The sequence below is a fragment of the Peromyscus leucopus genome, chromosome 13 (assembly GCF_004664715.2).
Source record: "Peromyscus leucopus breed LL Stock chromosome 13, UCI_PerLeu_2.1, whole genome shotgun sequence".
NCBI lineage: Eukaryota > Metazoa > Chordata > Mammalia > Rodentia > Cricetidae > Peromyscus > Peromyscus leucopus.
In genome coordinates this window covers 29,299,491-29,316,563 of record NC_051074.1, presented here as the reverse complement: position 1 = coordinate 29,316,563, position 17,073 = coordinate 29,299,491, and the positions used below count along the sequence as shown (strand labels likewise).

The 17,073-nt window shown below is 43.4% G+C and overlaps 1 protein-coding gene across 3 annotated transcripts in view; it reads right to left on the bottom strand.

The window, feature by feature from the left end:
- Positions 1-870: 870 nt before the first annotated feature.
- The window catches only part of Enosf1 (enolase superfamily member 1), a 38,928-nt gene continuing 22,725 nt past the window's right edge, over positions 871-17,073 (bottom strand). For 2 of the 3 annotated variants that reach the window (XM_028874094.2, XM_028874095.2), the window contains 7 exons: positions 16,657-16,744; positions 14,547-14,681; positions 7,982-8,023; positions 7,085-7,214; positions 6,659-6,758; positions 3,350-3,431; positions 871-2,036 (listed from right to left, as the gene is read on the bottom strand). In XM_028874094.2, the coding sequence (XP_028729927.1) occupies positions 1,923-2,036; positions 3,350-3,431; positions 6,659-6,758; positions 7,085-7,214; positions 7,982-8,023; positions 14,547-14,681; positions 16,657-16,744 (691 nt within the window). In that variant the 3' untranslated portion in view covers positions 871-1,922. The remainder of the gene's footprint in view (positions 2,037-3,349; positions 3,432-6,658; positions 6,759-7,084; positions 7,215-7,981; positions 8,024-14,546; positions 14,682-16,656; positions 16,745-17,073) is intronic. The other variant, XM_037210199.1, reaches the window with a different exon arrangement.

Sequence of the window (17,073 nt, the reverse complement as noted above, 5' to 3'; positions counted from 1 at the left end):
AGCCCTCTTGGTTTTGTTTGTTTGGCAGCGTCTTATCTACCCAGGCTGGCCTGGAACTCACTGTGTAGCCTAGGCCTGGTAGTTAAATTATATTTAGTAAGGTAGATTAAACTTTTTCCTCCTATTTTTCCCACAGTGTACTTCAGTATAGTCACATTTTATTTGAAAATATAATGACCACTTAAGATGGTTAGGGGTCTGTGGGTCACTCAGCGATTCACCATGACTGTCTTAGTTAAGGTTTCTATTGCTGTGAAGAGACACCATGACCATGGCAACTCTTATAAAGGAAAAGGGAGTCGGGCAATGGTGGCACATGCCTTTAATCCCAGCACTTGGGAGGCAGAGACAGGCGGGTCTCTGAGTTCGAGGCCAGCCTGGACTACAGAGTAAGTTCCAGGAAAGGCGCAAAGCTACACAGAGAAACCCTGTCTCAAAAAACCAAAAAAAAAAAAAAAAAAAATGGAAAAGGCGTGGCTTGCTTATGGTTTAGAGGTTCAGTCCATTATCACTATGGTGGGACATGGCAGAGTGCAGGCAGACATGGTGCTGTACCTGTAGCTGCGAGTCCTACATCTTGCAGGCAACAGGAAGTAGTCTGCGACAGTGGGAGTACTTTGAGCACAGGAGACCTCAAAGCTCACTCCCACAGTGACACGCTTCCTCCAGCAGGCCACACTTAATAGTGCCACTCCCTTTGGGGGCCATTTTCTTTCAAACCACTACAATGACCGTGAATAAATTTCAATAGGATGCTTTTAACATCTGGCACCTGGAATGACTGGGGCCAGGTCTGCACCTGAGAGTGCTCCCAAGCTGCAGCATTCTAGCCGTATCAGCCCAGAGCTCAGAAAGGCAAAAACCACAAGATTACAAGTATTCTGCCTACCAGTAGGCAGGGTCTAATTTTTAACATACATGTCTTGCAGTTGTCCCAGTCATCTTTTTGAGCAGAGTAAGCAGTTCCGATTACAAAAGCAGAAATAGCAGTTAGGCTTATGACCTATTATCTTGTTAGAACAGCAGTTTTTACAAGATCAGTCAATTTAAGAATCTTCAACATCTGGTTAAAAAAAATGATGGGGGTGGGGGGAGTGGGCTGGCAGGGTACAGCCTGTACAAGCTAGGGCTTTACATGCCAGAGGCATTTTTTGTTCTATATACGCCTATCTTAAGCATAGTAATTAAACCTTAAATGTAATGTTAACCATCAGAAGGTTTTAAATCACATTTTAAGGTTTTGTTTCTTGGTGGTTGTGGTGGTACGGGGACATGTCTCACACTTTAGCCCTAGCTGGTCTGGAGCTAGTATGTGCCTTAGGCTAGCCTCAGACATATGGCACAACTCCAGCTTCAGCCTCCTGCATGCTGAGATTACAAGTTGGAGTTCCCATGCCTGGCTAAGATAGTTTTTTAAGAGTTATGAAAGCGTGAAGAAATACCATTTGTCCCCATTAATTTCAGTGAGGTGTGGATTCCCTAAAATGCTTAGACTGATAACAGAAGGGATGCTATTTCAGGACAAATGAGTGAATCCTTTTTTTTTTTTTTTTTTTTTTTTTTTTTTTTCTGCTTTCCCAGATTACTTACAGTGATGCAGAACCATTTTTATTCTGATTTATGACAAGTGTTAGAATGAGGAGTTGTTACAAAACATTGTGAAACATTGCTTATTTTCAAATTATAGCTTAATATCTAGCATGTGATAGAGATTTACCATCTTCCTAGGCTTTGGGTTAGGTACATTTGCTTTAGAATTAAAAAAAAAAAAGAAAAGAAAAGTAGAATATTAACTTGTTGACCATCCACCATGATGACAGCTGATTCCTGAGGTGAATATGACCTGCAGCTAGACTTGATTTTTCTTCTATTTTTATAAAACTCCAAAATTTTAAGCATTTCCACTTCAGAAAAAAAAAGTGTTAAGGCTGACTACATGAATCTTGAGCAACGAGGAGTTTCTTCCAGACCTCTCCATCTGGGTATTGGTGTTTCTTTACGGATTCCTCTTTCATTTCTGTTGAGTAGCCTGCATCCTAGTAAAGACAACAACAGGTTGAGACATGTTAACACTGGTTTCTGCTGCTGCTAGAAATGCTTCTAAATCTAATCCAGAGGTGGTTCTGTATTTAAGAAATTAAGTTGGGGGGCTGGAAAGATGGCTCAGCAGCCAAGAGTGCTTGCTGTTCTTCAAAAAGCCCAGTGCGGTTCCCAGCACCTATCTCAGGCAACTCACAACCTCGGTGGATTCCAGTTCCAGGGGATTCCCTCCTTTGGCCTACCAGGGTGCCTATACTCATGTGCATATACCCACACACATACATGTAATTAAAAATAAAGCTTTCAAATTAAAGGGTTTTTGTTTGTTTGTTTTTGTTTTTTAAAGAGGACAGAGGGCCACACTATTGGCTACTTACCTGGATTGTTAGTGAAACTAAAACTTTGGTACCTTAAATCTGTTGGTGAAAATGAGCCATAATCTGGACAAAATCAGGATAAATGGTCCAGGTCACAAAACTGTAGTCAAAACCTTTCAGTCACTAAGGTGCAGACGGTGCTGGGATTGGGGCAGAAGGAATGTGTGTTGAGGGCTGAGCAATGCCGAAATATGACCATAGCTCTGTGTCTTAGGATGTCTATTGCCCTGATAAAACTGACCACAAAGCACCTTGGGAACAAAATGATTTATTTCGGCTTACATCTCTCAGGTCACACTCCATCACCAAGGGAAATCAAGACAGGAACTCAAGAGGGCAGGACCTAAAGAAGGAACTGAAGTAGAAACCACTGAGGAATGCTACTTACTGCCTTGTTCCTCATGGCTTGCCAGTCTGCCTTCTTTTTTTGGGGGTGGGGGGAGGTTGAGACAGGGTTTCTCTGTGTACTTTCAGTGCCTGTCCGGGATCTTGCTCGATAGACCAGGCTGGCCTCTAACTCACAGAGATCAGCCTGGCTCTGCCTCCCGAATGCTGGGATTAAAGGCATGCGCCACCGACGCCCAGCTCAGTCTGCCTTCTTATATCATCTAGTAAGTACTACACCTGTCCAGGGGTGGCACTGTCCCTAGTGAGCTGCACTCACCGGTATCACAGTCTTGCCCGAAGACCAGTCTTCTTGATTTTTTTCTCAATTGAGGTTCCCTCTTCCAAAATGACTCTAGCTTGTGTCTGGTTGTCATAAAACTAGCTGCACACTGACCAAAAACTTAAGATTTAATACTCATCACTAGAAAGCCATTTGTTTCTAGATATTGAAAACAAATTCTTAGAGTCAAGGCTTTGTGGTCCCTGTTCAGCGGCACAATGGCTGATGGTAGAACATCTGTATCATGTTCTAGGTCTCAACTTACCTTGGGAGGCAGATAGGAAGCATTCTTGATTACCACGGGATACTTGAAATGTTCATGCAGATGGTCCACATATTCACACATCCTAGGACATTGGAGCGTTAGTGCCTGAAGTTAGGTAACTCAGTGAGCTAGCAACGGTGAAAGCAGAAGTGTCCTTAAATGGTAGGTGGAGGAGATGGCTCAGTGGGTAAGAGCATTTGCTTTACAAAAATGAAGACCTGGATTTGACCTCAGGAACCTGTGTAAGCTGGGAGACAAGGGCATCTACGGTGCAGTGGGAGGTGGCAGCAGAGGAACCCCTGGAAGCTCAGGTGGGCCAGCTAGCCGGTTTATACATAGTGGGGAGCAACAAAGAGACCCTGTTTTAGACAAGGTTGGGAGGTAAAGACTAACATCTGAGGTTATCCTCTGACCACAACTGTGCCTGCATTCAATATCTCTCTCTCTCTCTCTCTCTCACACACACACACACACACACACACCCTTTTTGCAACAGGTGCAGCCGGACCTGGGGTTGTAGCTCCATGTTAGTAGAGCTCTTCACTTGGATAAGATCCTAGGCTCAGTCCGCAAGGCTTAGCTGTTAATATGCATTTCTTGTGAGTCATTTTGTGAGGTACTTCCATCTCCCAGATATATGTAGGAGCTGAGAGACACTGTGAAGTGACCCTGAAGGTTTTGCGGTACCCCGACAGCAATTCAGATTCCGGACACCTCCGATGATTGTGGTGCCTAAGGCCAAACGTTAGTTAACTCGATTAAACTGCCAAATTGAGGTTCCTTCCATTTATACCGATGATTCGGTGAAAAGCACAGGTTTTGGGATTGGGTCAATCTGTTCAAATTCTGTATGCCAGTGTCCGGTCCTGTGGGCAGGTGCCGTACACGAAAGGGTGGGTATTTCCTTAGTCACCTGATAACGTGATGACACCTAGGAGGATGTGTACCAGAGTGGCCCAGTGTTGTGTGGCAGATCTTAGGAGATTAAAGCCTCCCATTTTGGAGTGAAGCTTACTAAGTCAGAATGTTTTAGGGAAGTGAACCAACAGGGAGGTAAACACTGCAGGGAAGGAAGCTGTAACAGGAATCTTAAAGGTCTTATTAATAAAAAACAAACCCAGAGCCAGGTATTGGGGTGAAAGCTCAGAGAAGCACAACAGGCCACAGCTAACCCGCCTCACCAACTTCTCAGCCCATCCTGTTTCCTCAAACTGGAAGCTTCTGTGTCCTTATCCAAGTGGATCTCAGCTGAACTGTGCTGCTAAAAGTCTAAAAGCTTAACAGGCTCCAGTTCCTGGTTCTCACGCCTTATATGCCTTTCTGCTTCCTGCCATCACTTCCTGGGATTAAAGGCATGTGTCACCATGCCTGGCTGTTTCCAGTGTGGCTTTGAACTCACTGAGATCTGGATGGACCTCTGCCTTTGGAAAGCTAAGATTAAAGGTATGTGTGCCACCATTTTCTGGCCTCTGTACCTAGTGGGTGTTCTGTCCTCTGACCCCAGATAAGTTTATTAGGATGCACAATATATTGGGGGACACAATACATCACCACAGGAATGAGATGTGCTCGCTAGGAGATGAAGTAAACGACTCATAGTAGCTTCAGGAGTTCCCGGAAACTGACCACATTTACTAGGCCTCTCTTGCCCAGAGTAAACAGTAAAGGCTGGTGAGAGTCACTTTCAGACAAGCCCAGCCACCCAGAAGAAACAGAGATAAGCCCCAGCCAAACTGCCTAGAAGAAGCAAAGACCCAGAGGAGCTGCCTGGGAGAGTCTCAGAACTGAGTCACCTCTAAGGGACTCTTCAATCTGTGGTGCCGCCTGCAGGCCGTGCAGTGTGTTCCAAGTTCCAGCTTCGTGAGCTGTCACCCCTGCTGGATGGGCTTTGGTCAGGCAGCTGTCTTTGAGTCATTCCTGCTCCTGTAAGTCACCCCTGGCCCATATTCCTATAAGTAATGTCAATAAAACTCAGTAGTTCCCCAAGCTGGACTTTGGTGGTGTCTGTACTTGAGTCTGTCACCAGTCCCGGATATAGGGTGATAGAAGTTTGTTCCCCTCTCCCCAGGAATAATGTCACACATCAACCAGGAATGCACAAATGGACTGGCAAGAGAAGCTCATGGCTCCTGTGTCCCATGTAAGGAACAGGGTGCAGATAAAGAGCCAGCTACATGAGAGAGACAGATGGGTCTCAAAAAACGCAGAGGCAATCACAGATGTGAGGGCTTAAGATGTCCCCCCTGCTGTTGGTTATCTGGGGGCAGTTTTATACAGGCATTTCTGAGCTGCAAAGCCTGTATGAAGCACCAGCTCTGCCTGGCAGGGTCTCTCACACCAGGGACACTGCACTAGGGTGCTTAGGTGACTCTGATCCCCTGGGACCTGCAGGACTCTCATGAAGACAAGATCTGAAAAAGTAAATACAGAGCAATGTGGGAAGGATGCTTTCAATCTAGAATCAGTTTGGACAGTACTAAGAAAAGAATAATGACCTAGAACTTCATGGTCAAGATTCCTGTGAGGTGAGGTATGAGCTCTAGGGTGAGGAAGTCCGGTTTCCTCCCTTTAAACTGAATGTTCTTTCAAGCATAAACTAGTTTAGGCAGATTTAAAAGGAAGTGTTTTCCACTCACTAGCCAGCTGAATAAAGACAACCATTTCAATTCTAATCAAACATCCCCCCCACACCCCGCACCCTGCTTCCGTGGGCCTTGGCATCCTTTTCTTTCCTACAGTCCTGGATTGGGTGTTTGCCGTTCCCTTGTAGACTCTCACATTTGTTCTCACAATTTCACTCTAGTGAGGTTCCTGTGCTATGTTTAGCTTCAGCAGACGAAGAATAATAAGCAAATTCATATATATGTGCAAATGACTGGAAGGAGACTCCTCCGATTTAAAATCCTGTTGGGACTAGAGAAATTGTTTGGCTGTAAAGAGCACTGGCTGCTCTTCTAGGGGGCCCAAGTTTAGTTCCCAGGACTCACAAGGCAGCTCACAACCATCTGTAATTATAGGTCCAAGGGGTCCAGCACCCTCTTCTGACCTCCTTGGGCACCGCATACACGTACAGAGGCATGTACATGCAGGCAAAGCACCCATATACATAAGAGTAAAAGGAGAAAAAATAAAACAAAAAGTGAACAGTATCAATTTGGAATTGGTATTTTAAGTCTCTTCTAGGTGCATACAACAGTGCACAGGGTTCTGAGTATCTCTGACCCTGAAAGAATTTTCAATGAGCTGTTCTGGATCAAGGGATATTAGGGGTATTACCACAGTGAGAGAAGCTAATGCCATGCTACTGACCTGTTTTGAAGGCTGGTGGAGACTGATATGTAGTCAAATATAATCAAGTGCTGTACCAGTTCACAAAGTCCAACTCCACCGGCATGGGGGCAAACAGGGACTAGAAGAAAGGTATTTCAATTTAACACAAAAGTAATGCAGAGAGAGGAAGACGGAGGGAGATGCCATGGGGTTTTTTTGTTTGTTTGTTTGTTTTTGTTTTTTGTTTTTTTAGTGTCTAAAGGCAATTTGATCATTTTTTAATATTTAGCCTGAAATTCTAGAATGGAAATCAGCCAAGACTCACTGATAAGGGATAAATAAGATTTAGAGAAAAGGCAAACTACAGATCCATGAGTTGCAAAGGCCAGCAAAGGGAGCATGCATGCATGGCCTTTAGTGGGAGCAGAGTGGAGGCGTGGCCCCCAGCCTCCACAGCACCCTTACTTCCAAACTTTTTGGCCATCAGCAACACTGAGAGGTTTTCATTGACGCTCCCCAGTCTGCAGCTGTCAATCTGGAGAAACTGCAGGGCGTCCGCTTGTAAGAGTTGCTTAAATATCACTCGGTTCTGGCACTGGAAATAGAATCAAACATTTCAACATAGCACCAACAGAAGAATTAGCCTTCGTTTTCCTGATCCCTAAGCTTGGCAGTACCATGATTCCACACCAGCTGTTACCCATTACTAGACTTCAGGAAGCCTGGACTATATTTCTCTTCTCTTTTCCTTTTTTTTTTTTTTCCTCACTTGGCCTGAGGTGACCCTGACAGTAGAGAGGGACAAATCGGAAGATGTAACTGAGTCAGGGACAAATCACACCAGTTCTCCATTTCTAAAGAGATGACTGTTCTATCACCTGGCAAGTGAGAAACGGAGTGAGGCATCAGGATGGAAGACTGTGACAGCTACAAGCAGATGGCACAATGACAAAATGGAACGGTGGCGGGGTGGTATTGTTCATTTCGCTGGGAGCCTGAAAATCTGTTCCTCACTCTGCTCTGCCTTTGGGCTGACTCCAGCAGGTGCACACAGGCACTATGCTTAGTATATAAGCACAAGAAGAGAATGAAGTCATCCTTACTCTGTTTGGAAGCTGACTTTCTTAAAATCACTGTATGCCCTGACAGTAATAAGCTGTTTCTCGTTAATTCTGAGTAATTGCTTCAAGAAAAAAAAAATAGTGACCTGAGTCCATGAATTCTGGAAAAATTCACAAAACATTGAATTCTAATGAACCACCAATTTTTATAATGATAAAAAAAAAGTCCCAACTTACAGTGCAACATGACAGTATCCTCTGTCGGTGGTCAGTGAGGTGATACCAAGGACATATCACTCACCTGTTCTCCTGTGGCAACGCCAATTCCTAATGGGGCCAATGCCTGCAAAATAAGGCAGCCTGGTGTTATTTTCCAATGTTTGAACTGCAACTCTGAATGTTTAAAAATATTTTTAGAGCTGAAGGAAACATCACTGCTGTTGAGCCATGTGAAGTTTAAAGCCCGGCAGAAGGATGTCCACAGAAATGTGTGTGCGTGGGAGAGTTGTGTATCCACAGAGGGGAAAAACAGGGCTGCTCACATATAGCCACTGCTCCCTTCCTGGATGTGGCTCTGTAGATTTCCTTCCACAAAACCTTGTCTCTACATGCTCCAGGGCCTGAGGAGAGGATGGAGTCACTAGGTAATGTGTTCTTGTGGACTCATGGGGCTCTAGCCTCTGCTTCCTGTGGATCATGGTTCCGTTTATTTTCTTATTGTATCCCTAATAACCATGTGAAGTGAAGAGTTTAAACTCTCTTGCCTCTGTTAATTCCCAAACCCTTCCATCCAGCTCTGTTGGTGGCCTTCCTTTACAGACTAAGACCACTTTTTAGTGGTGAACCCTTCTGTCATTTAGTAAAGTACTGGAGTCTTCACTTGGATATGGCATTGCATTCTCTCTATTTTTCTTGCCTGGCCCTGAACAGCTTCCCCACCTACCACCTGGGCTACAGGACATTTCCCAACAGTTCCCTTCCCCAGACATCTTAGTATAAATGATTCTTGGTTACAATCCACCATGACAAAGAGGAGCTATTAGTAGCCCTGTTTTGCAGATGAAGAAACAGGCATACAGGTATGAACTCTTCCCAGATCACAAATGGAAAGTGTAGAGTAGGCTTTGAGCTTTGGGATGATTCTCGAGTTGGAATCAGAGGAGACATCTGAATCATTAGATGAAGCAGCTTAGCAGAAACAGCCCTTAATTCAGAAACCAGTCACCCCCAACATCACTACTCTTGTGCTGTGTTTAACTGGATGTGTTGACTTGGGTAAGACCACCAAGAACTATAAGCAACAGGTTTCCTCATTGGAGAAGGTCTCAGTTTCAACATCGTTTCTAAAGTATCTTCTCGTGCTCATAATTCCCACTTCCTGAAATTTCGCAATGAATTGTACTTAGCTCTTTATCTCAAGAGAAAAAGAGAGGGAGGGAGAAAGAGATGAAAGCCATTTGACTTCGTCACGTCATCACTGTGAGATGGTGCTCCTAGCACTAACTAGGAGCCACGTTTTGTTCCCTCCTCATAATCTCCTGAATCTGTTCTCCCAGCTGCCCTTTCCCTTCATCTTTCCCGGATAATAACAAAATCCCATCCCTGACTGCTTCCTTCTGCCCATTTCTTTTACCGCCCACATACCTATCTCAGTCCACTCTACATGTGGCCTCCAGTCAACTCCTTTTTCTCTTGTCTTTCACAGTGTCAGTCTCTCCTTTCAGAACCCACAGTGGTGCCTTCTGATCAGTTGTATCCTCTGAACAATGGAGTCTATCATCTGGCTCCAAGCACCGGCCTCTGATACTTCCTGGCAGGCAGCATTCCCTTGGCATCTCTCCTGGTCTCTATGTGGACCTGCCATTCACACAGCTGCTCTGTCTCAGCTCATTTACTCCCTGCTGAGGGGAAGGCCTCCGCTGTTTGAGGAGAATCTTGGTGAGTCTGTTGTGGAATATTATTTTAACTGGGCAAAGATGTGTTACGTTTGTTTATGCTGCATTTGTTTAATTATGTAAAGATGTGTTGCATTTGTCTTACCTTGCCTGCCTAAGGCACCTCATTGGTCTAATAAAGAGCAGAATGGCCAATACCTGGGTAAAGAAAGGATAGGCAGGGCTGGCAGGCAGAGAGAATAAGTAGGAGGAGAAATCTGGGCTCAAGAAAGAAGAAAAATGAGAGAAGGAGGAAGAGAGGAGGAGGGAGAAAGAGAGGGATATGCCCAAGGTAAGAAGCCAGGCAGCCCCCAGCCAGCCAGACAAGAGAAGCAGTGAAAGGAGGACACAGAGAAGGAAAGAAAAGGAAAAAGCCCTGAGGCCAAGGGTAGATACAGAGAAACAGGTTAACTGACGTTAAAAGAGCTAGCAGAAACGAGCCTAAGCTAGGCTGAGAATTCATAACTAATATTAAATCTGCATGTCATGATCTGGGAGCTGGTTGGTGGCCCAAAAGAAGAAGCCTGGTACGTGAATCCAAGCTCAGAAAAGTATCCAAGAATACTCTAGGTGGCGGAGGTGACAACCTGAGTTCAATCCCAGTGATCCTAAGATAGAGAGAGAGAATCAACTCCCGCAAACTGTCCTCTGACTTACACACTTACAGACACACACACACACACACACACACACACACACACACACACACACACACGAATGAGTAAATGTAACAACAGCAAAAAGAACCCTAAGAAGCCAGGCATAGTGGTAAACATCTGTTATCCCATCACTATGGAGATTCAAGTGGGAGGACCAAAAATTTGAGATCAGCCTGGCTACAAAGTGAGAGCCTGTCTCTAAAGTAAGAGTTTCAATCCCAATCAAAATCCCCATCTTATTCTTCACAGAAATAGGAGGAAAAAAATCCTAAAATTCATAAGGAATCACAAAATACCCCAGACAGCTGTAACAGTCCTGAGTAAAAAGAGCAAAGCTGGAGGGATTCCGATTCCATACGTCACGATACACAACAGAGCCATAATAATAGGAAAAATATTGTTCCAGTGCAAAAATAGACATACAGACCAATGGGAGAAACTGAAGAGCTGACCATAGGACCTTACAACTATAACCACCTAACATTCAACCAAGATGTCAAAGCATCCAATGGAGGAAAGATGGCAAACGGTCCTGGGAGAACTGGATGTCCATATACAGAAGAATGAAGTCAGATCCATATCTATCATCCTGCACAAAAAGTTTCTCCAAATGGATCAAAGGCTAAATGTGAAAGCTAAAACACTGAAGCTGCTAGAAGCAAACATCAGCAGTGCCCTACAGGATACAGGTACAAGCAAGAACTTTCTGAACAGGACCCCATTTGCCTGGGAATTGAGACCAACAATTGACAAGTGGGACTTCGTAAAACGAACAAACTTCAGCATAGCTAAAGAAACAATCAGTCTGACAGAGGAGCAATATCCAGAATATATAAAGAACTCAAAAACAAAGAGTTAATAAAGTCAAATAACTCATTCAAAAAAAAAATGGGCTTGGAATCTGAACAGAAGAGTTCTCGAAATAAAAATGGCCAAAAAAAATTTTCAAAAAAAAAATGTTCATTGTTCCTATCAATTAGAGATGTAAATAAAAATAATGTTGAGATTTCATAGTTTCCCAGTCAGAATGGCAAAACTCAACCAAAGAACTGACAGGAGCTGGTGAGGCTGTGGGGGAACAGGGACTCCTCACTCAGTGATGGTAGAATTGCAAACTGGTCCAGACATGTGGAGAGCTATCAGAAAGCTAAAAATGAATCTACCATGTGACCCAGCTATGGCACTCCTCAGCACGTTCCCCAAAGACCCCAATACCCTTCTCTACAGACACTTGCCCATCCACCTTCATTGCTGCTCTATTCATGGTAGCTAGGAGATGGGAGCAACCTAAACATCCTTCAGCTGATGAATGGATAATAAAAATGTGGTACATATATGCCACGGAATACAGCTGTAAAGAAAAATAAAGTCCTGAATTCGCAGGTAAATAGACAGAATTAGAAAGGAACATATTGAGTAAGGTAACTCAGACCCAGAAAGACAAATGTCACACACTCTCTCATCTGGGGTTCCTAGCTCCAAATTCTCAGATGTGAGCATATAATCTGGAGTGACTACAGAAACTAGGAATGTAAAAGGGAACTGTGGGGGTGGGGAGAGGAGCGACAGAGAAGGGAATAGTGATGTACACATTATTTGAAGGGGGAAAGGGAGGCTTTAATTAGGAAAGGGGAGGGAGAAGAAGAGAAGAAGGTTGAACAATAAGAGTATCTGGAAAAGTCTTAAGGAATCATTAGTATCTATCTACCTAAAATGAAATGTAATATATATAAGTCTCTACAGACAGACATACATTGTTCAAATGAAAATTCCCCATCTGGGTTGACAATGCTTCGCCCTAGAGCTGTAGACTATCCAAAACAAACAAACAAAAAAAAAAACACAACCCAAACACCAAACATGATAAACCCTTATTGGTCAGGTTGTCAAAAAAGACTCCCAAAACATTATAGACTATTCCTATTGCCTTTGGTTGCCTCCAAAAGTTTAAGGTAAGACTCTCTTGCAGAAGACACCAAGCACTTCAGACACAGGACCTGGAGGACCTGAGCTGGGTCTGACATGGAATCTCCTCCCTGAGAACTAGCTTTTCCAGTACCAGGGAGCACCATGCAAGCTTCCTAGGAAGGAAGGCACCCAACAGTCCTACCCAGCTGGGATGACTATGAACCACAACAGCCAGCATGGCACTACATCTCTAAGTGTACAACAGTGGCATGTAGACCTTGGTGGTCACGGACATCTCTCTAATTGAACCAAAGGCCCACCCAATAAAAAAGGAAACCGTGCCTGGTACTAGTGAAGTCAAGGACCTTGGAGGAGAACCTGCAACCGCCACTTTCCTAAACCAGCACAATTCTTTTACTACATTGTGACTTATCCTTATTCTCACAGATAGTTTCAGTTCTCGCCTCTCATCAAAGAAACTTCTCTTTGCAACAGAGATCCATGGCAGAAAAACCACAGTCAACCAAAACGCAGAGAACAAGTGATCACGTGGTACCCAGACCCAACTGACAGACCTACAACACAACTCCTCAGGGATAATGGAGGAGGCGGAAAGATTCTAAGAGCCAGAGGGAACAGAAATTTTTCTGTGAGATTGTGCCTCCTAGAAACGGCAGAAAAGACACTAATAAACATAGAAGAGGGAAAACTTTCAGGGCCTGAACACTAGACAAAGAACTATGGGGAGCTGAGGAATGCTGAGAGCAGGAGAAACAGCCTTCCCAAGGGAAAAGCCTCTGAGTTGCTTATCCAATACCGGTTGGTAGCATTGTTTGGGTAGGCTTACGAGGTGTGGCCTTGCTGGAGGAAGTATGTCCCTGGGGGCATGTTTTGAGGTCTCAAAGCTACATGCCTTTCATGGTTTGAGATAGGAGCACTCAGCTTCTGCTCTAGCGGCCATGTCAACTGCTTGTTACCACACTTCCCTGCCATGATAGACTCTTTATCCCTCTGGAACCATCATCCCATATAAACCCTTCCTTCTATAAGTTGCCTTCAAATAGAAAAGTAACTAAGACACAAACTCATCCCAGAGAGAAAATGTTCCTTAAAGGGCAGGAGTTGGCTAGGAGTCAAATTAATATACTAATTCAATAGTACAATGTACAAGCATGTGGGATGCTAGCCAAACCTGTGCCCAGGAGAGGGACAGGCTTACAGCTCCAGGTCTTAGTGCCAGAGCTTTGAGAGGGCCATGATGGGTCATTGAGGTCTGACGTCATCGAATATTCAAATTTTATAACCAGTCCTGCCCCAGTTTTCCACTCATCCTACAGCCTTTGATGAGTACAATTTCTTACCAAGCGTGCTTGGGTCTGAGGATGGAAGATCAGTTTACAAATGAGCCAACTGGTATTCTGGTTCTAAAGATCACCGCTAAGGACCTGAGCCACTGTAGCCACCCACGATGACATAGTTTCTAAGATGTTCTGACATATCAGGATCTATTTGAATCCTCAAGGCAATGCAGATGGCCCCCCAATTACTGCAAATTTGTATTGAGGGCTCTTAGAAAACAGTCAGGCAATCTCTTGTTTGGAGGCCTGATCTTTTGAGTCCTTTGGAGGAAATCTACACTTTTTAATTTCACTTTGGGCAAATACAATACAGGTGCTCCTTAGCTTGATAGAATCCTCATGATTACATTGTAAGTGGAAAGATCATAAGCAGAAAATGTATTCAACCTACCTAGTCTACCAAATATTAAGGCAGACTAGAGACCCACCTGCTCCTGGAACACTGGGACAGGAGTTAAACATTATTAGAATACTATTAAATCACTACTAATGTTAATGATAAACCTTTATTGGACACATTTCTCTTTGACTCTATTTTTCCTTTAAATAGGCTAAGCTGTTGGGGGCGAGGCAATCTGACTCTCTATTCGACAGCATTTAAAGACTTCCCTGGTACTCTGGCTAGCTAAACAGCTAGCATTCTGGGCACTGTGGAAAATCATTTTGAAGACACACTAGCAGCTTGATAGGACCACTATAAGCATGGATGAAGATATAGTCCATACAGCCTGCACCAGCCTTAGAAGGCAACAGTCTAAGTGAGATAAACCTTGATGAACTAGATGATCCTGAAGCCATTATTTAATAAAGATAGAAGGGGAACACTTCCCTTATAGCCTGTGATTAGAGCAAACATAGCTCCTCGCTTTGCAAGAGGGATTGTCCTGTGTTTGATGAAAACATGGTCTTTTTGCACGAGAGACTGTGCATGAGAAATGTCATGATCCCTGGAGAACACTAAACAAAACAGTAAATGATTGAGATGGCAGAAGCAGCAGCTTTATTACCTTGGAAATAGCTGCATGGCCCAGGATGTCATCAGGGGATGTGGGCTCCTCAATCCACAATGGCTTGAACTCAGCCAGTTTTGACATCCACTCCACTGCCTCAGGCACATCCCAACACTGGTTGGCATCCATCATCTGCAAGGACAGACCCCTCACTTCTCTGTAGGGCTGGAGCTCCAGAGAGGAGATGCCATCATTTAATGCAACCTACTGCTTAGGAAGATTCTTCTGGCATTTTTTCTGCTAAAGTCTAGCCCAGAGTCCTCAAAAAAGGATCCAAAGTGGGATTAGAGATCTGGCTTCAGATCTGAGTGAGCCATATATGAGGTAGGATATGTGAGTTGTTCACAGAACTGCTGTGATGTCTTCAAGTGTCCTAGGCTGGGTTACGAGATGTGTTTACTGACCTTTGAGTTAGATCCACTGAGTGTTTTATTTTTAAGTGTATGAGTGTTTTGCCATAATGCACATGATGTACATTATGTGTCTAGTGCCAGCAGAAGCTAGAAGACAGCATCAGATCCACTGAAACTGGAGTTGCAGCTGGTTATGAGCTGCCATTTGGGTACTGGGAACAGAATCTGTGTCCTTGGCAAGAGCAGAAAAACAATGCTCTTAATCACTGAACCATCTTTCTACTTCCTTATGTTACTTATGCAGTGTATGTAGTGTGTGTGTGTGTGTGTGTGTGTGTGTGTGTGTGTGTGTGTGTGTGATATACACACTCATCGAAATCAGAGGACAACTTGTGGAGGATCGATTCTTTCCTTTACAATGCAGATCCTGGAAACTGAACTCAGGTTCTCAAACTGGACAGCAGATACCTTTAACTGCTGAGCCATCTCACCAGCTCCCCTTCGGTCCTTTGAATCATATGCACAGTCAACACTGAGGTTCTTCAATCGTCCTTTATTGACTATTGCCTACCAGGCATCTGACATATTAATAAATAAGCACTAATGAAGCTCCTTTTCCACTAGATACTTAATGAGTTTTGATCCATTTAATTTTTACCATAACCCCACAAGGCAGCACATATTACTCTGTTTTACAAATAAGAAAATTATTGGCCTATAGAGAAGTTAAGTAAGTCTCTCAAGACTAGTAATCTAAATTGGTGGTAAGTTCAAGTCCAGGCCTTGCCTTCTAGGCTCTGGCTTTCTCATTATCATCTTACCTGGAAGCCAGGAGATTGTTGTGCAGAGCTTGAGACAGGACCCACCCCTCTGCCATCAACCTCATTACACTCGGAGAAGACGGACAAGGACATGAGATTCTATAAATCCTCTAAGTGGTAAGAGCTGCTTCACAGGATACTCTGAGAACAACAGTATGGCAGGCTCAAGATCAATTTTGTCATAAATTATTTGGAATAGGATGACTTCATGGAACAAGAGCAGTGCCATTTCATGTATAAATAATGAGACTTCTGATCTTACATCAAATATTCCAAAGTTAATTTTAACTCACAAAACAAGCCTTATTTGTTAAAATTCATTAAAAAATCTGATTGTAACTTTCTTTTACAAAAAATATTTTATATAAAATAATTATAAAATACATAGAATTGATATATTTTTATATATTTATAAAAGTTATATTTATCTCAGCTAAAAACTCAACACTACTTTGACTGCTTGGAACCTATCTCCTGATAAGCTGCTTAAGGGAGGTCAATGGTTGACACACTAGCATGGTGCCAATGGAAGACTAATTGTTCAGGCTAACTCATAGTTAGCAAGAAGGATGGTCTCTTGTTCTGATCAGACTTCATTGGCTCTGTAGAATTAGAAAACTTAAACTGATCAGATCCCACAGCTTTTTAAAAAAGAGTTCACCTATCACAAGACCACCACCAGCCTGAACACTTCAGTGTTCCTAATCCTTGCTTGAAACAAAAGACTTCAGGCTAGAAGTGAGTATTATAGCTCAGTGGTAAAGTGTTTATCTAACATGGACACATCCCTGAGTTAGACTCCCAAAAACAACAACAACAACACACACAAACACACACACACATACACACACACACACACACACACACACACACACACACACACACACACATCCATCAGGCTTCCAATTCTTATTAGCATGAGAAGACATTTACCAAAGTCTTCTCTGGTCCGATCATGTCCCTGATGAGACGGCATCTTCGTATGTCATCCTGGAGATCAGCCCCAACTTTTACTTTAAACCTACAAATACACTTAGTTTAGGTAGGTCTCTAACTTGGCAAGAACATCTGGATTTTTTTTTATAGAAGTGACTTTCTGTGAATCATTCACAGGCCACGTTTACTAGTAACCTCTGCTCTTCAGTCAAACTTTAGACAAGTCACTTAATAATAACACGGCAAACTGCATCTCTTTATTCACTTTCAGGGCAATGACTCTCAATTATCTGCTGACTCACAGTTAAGGAACCAGAAAGAAAAGTTACATCTCTAATACAGCATCTCAAAAATTTTCAATGTCAAACAGATAAGAACAAACCCTGTTCCAAATGGAAGACAAGACCCATACAT